Source organism: Buceros rhinoceros, unplaced genomic scaffold (assembly GCF_000710305.1).
Source record: "Buceros rhinoceros silvestris isolate BGI_N320 unplaced genomic scaffold, ASM71030v1 scaffold3826, whole genome shotgun sequence".
Classification (NCBI taxonomy): domain Eukaryota; kingdom Metazoa; phylum Chordata; class Aves; order Bucerotiformes; family Bucerotidae; genus Buceros; species Buceros rhinoceros.
Window position 1 is genome coordinate 26,722 of NW_010415673.1, and position 5,411 is coordinate 32,132.

Consider the following 5,411-nt stretch of genomic DNA (forward strand, 5'->3'; position numbering starts at 1 on the left):
CATTCCTGCATTCCTTTTTCACCCCCATCTTGTCTTCCTTTTCACTCGTTATGGATTGTTAACTTGCCTGCTGAGTTTTCTTCCCCCTAAAACATTGCTCCTTGGCATCTCTTCTTCTGAAAGAGGAACAACAGGAGCCCCATAAGACTCCTTTTTTCAGCAAGAAACCAAGGGTAAGCTTTGAACTGGCATCGTATAAAGCTGCTGGAAAACTGATGGGTGGAACACCCAGAAGCAACCATTTCTGTGGTCCCCCACACCGAGACTGGCATGGAGTCGGGTCTGATCTGCTGCTTGTCGCTCTCAGAAATTAGCGTCTGATGATGCAAGTCCCCAGCAATTTTCCAACGCTTCCTTTGTGGTAGCTGCATGTGTTATGCTTATCTTGGTTGGTCATTTCCACACCACACTCCACGCGCAGTCCTCAGTAAAACTCCCTGGCTTACAAAACAGCACTGTTAGCTCTGCTCCACTTGTGAATCCCTGCACTCTCCCAGTCACCCCAGTTGCACCATAATGTCCTTTCCTCAGTTTCCATTTTCTCCTTTTCTTTGAGCTCTCCCATGTTTTTTCACTCTCACATTTCAAGACCAACAGCTGCCTCCACCAGACCCTCCCGTAAGAGCACAACCACACTGGGTTCAGAAAAGTTGACTTTCCCACCACAGAGCCAGCCCATGCGGGTTACAAGAACGTGCTTTCCAAGGGAGAAAAGGAATGGCTATATACGATGCTACCTACTTCCTTCCATGCCTGACTCCACGTAAAGCAAACTAGGAAGAGCTTTCACCGTGCAGGCAGCCCACAACGTGCAGGCAGCTGGTGATGCAGGCAGCGGCCACAGGAAATGCTCGCAGTGGGTACTCACCTCCTTCTGCAGCAGGTTCCACTCCGTCTCACTAACCAAGCGGTAACCGCTGGGAGATACATAAGCACTTTCTACACCTTGGGTAACGCTGGAGAGCAGCGAAGCAGTCTCTTCTTGCTCTGGTGTCATTGCTTTGATTGCTTTTTCCTGATCTTTGGTTAACATGAACCCACTTGGCATTTGCAGAGACCCAAGGGAAGCTGTATCAAAGTTCTCAGACACTGAATCTGCTCCAACAAGTGGTCCAAAATCTGACTCGTCCAGGTTCCCAGCAGACTTTGCTTTGTTGTTGTATCCTAAAGCTTTGGACTGTAAAGATCCAGACGTCCCCAGACTGTCTGTTGACTGTGCCCTCCGTAGTCCATCTTTAAACATATCATTATCGGATTTATTGAAAGATTCACCAGAAGACAGAAGCAAGTCTGCATCCAACGAATGGACTGAGCCATGGGTGCTATTGACATGCACCTGAAATTGAGAATCAAGAGAGAAAAAATTACATACTCCATCCTCGAAGGATGGCCCAAGATGAATGCTGGACACTAATTACTAGACACGGTAAAGGCAAATTTAAACTGGCTTTGGCAAGAACATCTGATCACTAAGCTTAAGATGGCAGAGAAAAGGATACAGAACCGAAATGTAGCAGCTAGAATTAAGTAACAAACCAAACCAAAACGGACAAGCAAAAAAAGTCTTCTGTTAACAGAGAGCTTTTGAAAGAATCCGTCTTCCTGCCAGACAAGCAAGGACACAGTCACCTCACATCTTCCAATATCGGAAACAAGGTGCCTCTTCCACTAAAGAGATGTACTTGCAATTTCACTTCTAGGACTATCATCTATACAACAGAGGCAAAGAGTTCCACAAGTAAATTCAGAAATCTTTCATAAGGCAAACCCCCTTACTTTAACATAAAAATAAATGGAGAATGATATACCTAAAATCTACTCCATACTGACAAGTGAATATTCTTCTATTTCCTTCTTCTGCTTTGAGTACTAGATGAAATATTGCAAGAGAAAGAAATATCTTCTTTAAAACATTATTTGTACATAAAATAAAATGAAAAAGGAAAAGGCAGGGCTTAAAGAGGAAGGGATCTGGGGGAATGGCAGTATCAAAAGCCACGCTGATTGTCCTGTGACGTACATAGGCACATTAAGTCTCTTGATCTATTTCTGTTTATTTGTAGCACTGACAAGAGAGCAGCAATGCTCTGTTTAAAAAACATACGACTGCTTTCCAAATGCCTTCCAATGAATTATGCTCTTCTGCTTTGCCATTAGATATGTACAGAAAATAACACTGAAAACAGGGCTCTTGACAAAAATAATAGTATCTGAAATAGGGCCAGCAGAGACCAGCAGGCAGCTGGTACTTCCACACAGGTGCTTAACCTGTACTACTGGTTTTATGGCTGTTGTAAGTCCCTTGTTTAATTTTAGGCATAATATTTATAGATGTACATATATAAAACTTCAAAACAAAAAGCCAAGAGAATACTGACTGATATAAAATTACATCCTCAGACAACTGTTTGGTGATGCAGTTAACAAATCAATTGTTTGAATTGTTTGAATTTGACAGAAGAGCTCAGAAGTCAAGTTACGACAAGTTGTAAGACATGACCAACAATACGGTTCATTACCACTTGTAGAACACATTCTGTACAGTTGAAAGAGGTCAGGAATAGCAACAAAAACAAATCCACAAATAAACCCAAAACTCAAACTGTACAATTTTCCATTATGTCTAATTCCTAGAATTAAATAGATGTTGTCATTAAGGGACTAAAGAGCATCCTAGGAACTGAGATTAAAGAAAAAAAAATCAGAAGGGGAAACTTTTGTTCACTGTCAATGTCTCATTTGCATACATATCGGATAAAGAGTTAGCACACACCACAGTGTTCAAAATGAAAGTCGTATCCCTGCTGTAGATAAAGGACAGGACTAGATCCAGCCACACTGAGCCGTGATGACTCAGAACATCTTTCTGCATTCTGAACTATTGTAAATCAGCACGAATAAAGGGCAGAATCTAGAAGCATATACTTTTTCCCTTTCAAAAAGGATAAAACAGGCCAAAAACTGGCTCATACTGCAAGTTGTCAAGTCTCCTGAAGCTTACATAAGCTTCCATAGCACAAAACTTCATTTATTTTTATTTTGTCCCTATTTTGACTTATAAAACCGAAATGGAACTTGTCAGGTGATCAGATAAATAAGCAAAACACTGTGGAAAAGGTTAAGTATCTGCCTATGTCAATACTGTTTCCCAGTCCCAACCTGTGCATTCACTCATTTCCTCACAAGCCAAAAGCTTTGGTGAACTTCAAACACAACTGCAGCTTGTCCCAGCACCCAAGTGACATCCAGCAGCATCGCTTTTTCTGGCTCTTGTAATGGGTTTACTAACAGAGCTCAGGCAGCTTCCGCGAACACTTGCTGCTGAGCCCCAGCTACTGGCTTGGCTAAAAAAGCTTATTTTTCTTGCCGAACAGATGTGGCCAAACTCTCAACTCACATAGTTGGATGTAGCTTAATCCATACGATCACAGACCCCTATCATACTATTTTGCATGTGCTAAGCGACAGGCTGCCTTCACCATCAGTGAGCTGAGACCTGTCACCCAGTGTGTAAGTGTTGTCCAGAATTCAACACGGAGGTTAGCAAAGGAGCTACAATCCACTTGCGGAACGTTCAGATATAAGTGGTTTAATTCTGAACATTTAGGAGTGTTAGAACATGGTTAAAAATCCTGAGAGAATTTGACAGCACTTGACATCAGGATGCAAAAGGTAAACGATAGTTTCTAACAACACTTCTCAGGATTATTGTCTTGCGATCTTTATTAGAATTTATAGACTCAAGTGCAATGTCTAAGATTTTCCATTGTTTATTAAGAATTACGAACTACAGAGAATAAAATGCACTAAGTGCACATTTGAATTCGTAATCAACACCCTGAGGAATGCGTGAGTGTTCGAAGTTGTGGTGCCTTTATACCCGTCTTTTACCTCTTCATTAGAGAGCTGGGTAAGGGCTTCCTCAGGGGCTAGAGAACACGAAGCTTTCGTTTCATCATCTGAATCTTTTTGCTTCTGCTCCTTTCTCTTGGTAAGTCTTTGCTGATCATCTTCTTCCTAGAAAGCAGTGGGCGATAGAGAACACATATAAGCTGGACTCAGTTTTGCCGTAGTAGTCATGATATTAGCTTTCACGATAAACTGAGCTACAAAGGTATTTCAGTTAAAAACCCAGTATTTATCACATAAGAGTTCTTTTAGTTAAAAATCTGGCGTTCATTTCACAAGGCACCCAAGCTGCCTTAAAGGAAAACTTACTTTTAAAGTTTAGTGGCCAATTGATGTTCGAGAATAATCTTATTCAAAGAACATATTACCTAGATCAAAGTTCTTATTTTAGGAATTACCAAACAAGTAACAAAAACAGCCGCTGGTTATTGTAATCACCCTGATAACACATCTGCATCACTAATGGCCCCATTAACAGCCACTGGGAAGCCAAAATGTGCAAACAAGAAGTGCCTTGATCACTCTAAACAATGGAATGAAACATAGAGAAAAAGAACCAAAGGAAAGACTTCACAGGACAGTAAGTCATAAAGCACACACACAGTCACTTGCGTAAGTTAATTACAAATGAAGCTCTTCACTTTGCTGCCCTAACATCCTTAACCCACATGTTTCATGTCATAGATGACTGTTTCTTCCTCGTAAGATTAACTTCTAGATATTACTACCTTTTCATTTAACAATACTGGCAACACTGAAGTTATTATATACGTTAATATTAAAACATTTGTACAAATGGAGAGCCTGTGTTATAACTGTCAGCTGTCACTCACAAGGAGAATTTTTATCACAACTGTCAGCAATTGCTTTTTGAAATATTAACACACTTAAATAACTTCTCTCCAACATGTGATTTCCATACCCATCACACCACATTAACTCTACTGTATTTAAAAAAAAAAAAAAAAAGGAAAGCCTGATTTAATCTCTGTGTATCCCCTAGCACCACCACTGGCTCTTTCCTTGGGCTCAGGGAGGGAACCCATTAACCCTATGTTATTTAAAAAAAAAAAAAAAAAGGAAAGCAGCAAGTAACCTGATCCCTTTTTTTCAGTTCTTCAACTTGTCGGAGCTGCTCAGAGGTCAGGACAATCTCCATACGCTGCATGTCCCGCATCAGCAAACGCTGAGACTCCAAGAACTGGTCATTGGCTTTTTGCCACGTGTGTTTCAACTGGTTGTGCTGCTGTCGCTCTTGCTCTAAGAGATGGCAGACTGTTCAAAAACAGAAAGAGTCATTCTGAACCAGAGTTTTTTAATCCTCTTTTCCAAAGAGAAGCATTTTCATGAATAAAAGTAATTATTGTTCTAATCAAGAATATTCAGGCTTCATTTAACAACTATTTAAGAATAATCATAGAATCATTTTGGTTGAAAGAGACCTTTCAGCTCCTTGAGTCCCCCGTTCCCCAGCACTGCCAGGTCCCCACTGACCCCTGTCC

General features: G+C 40.9%; 1 protein-coding gene across 1 annotated transcript in view; it reads right to left on the minus strand.

The window, feature by feature from the left end:
• Positions 1-5,411, minus strand: part of RABEP1 (rabaptin, RAB GTPase binding effector protein 1) — a 31,050-nt gene that overhangs the window by 10,710 nt on the left and 14,929 nt on the right. The window contains exons 6-8 of the mRNA XM_010137490.1: positions 5,006-5,184; positions 3,892-4,017; positions 869-1,336 (exon numbers count right to left, since the gene is read on the minus strand). Coding sequence (XP_010135792.1) covers positions 869-1,336; positions 3,892-4,017; positions 5,006-5,184 — 773 coding nt within the window. The remainder of the gene's footprint in view (positions 1-868; positions 1,337-3,891; positions 4,018-5,005; positions 5,185-5,411) is intronic.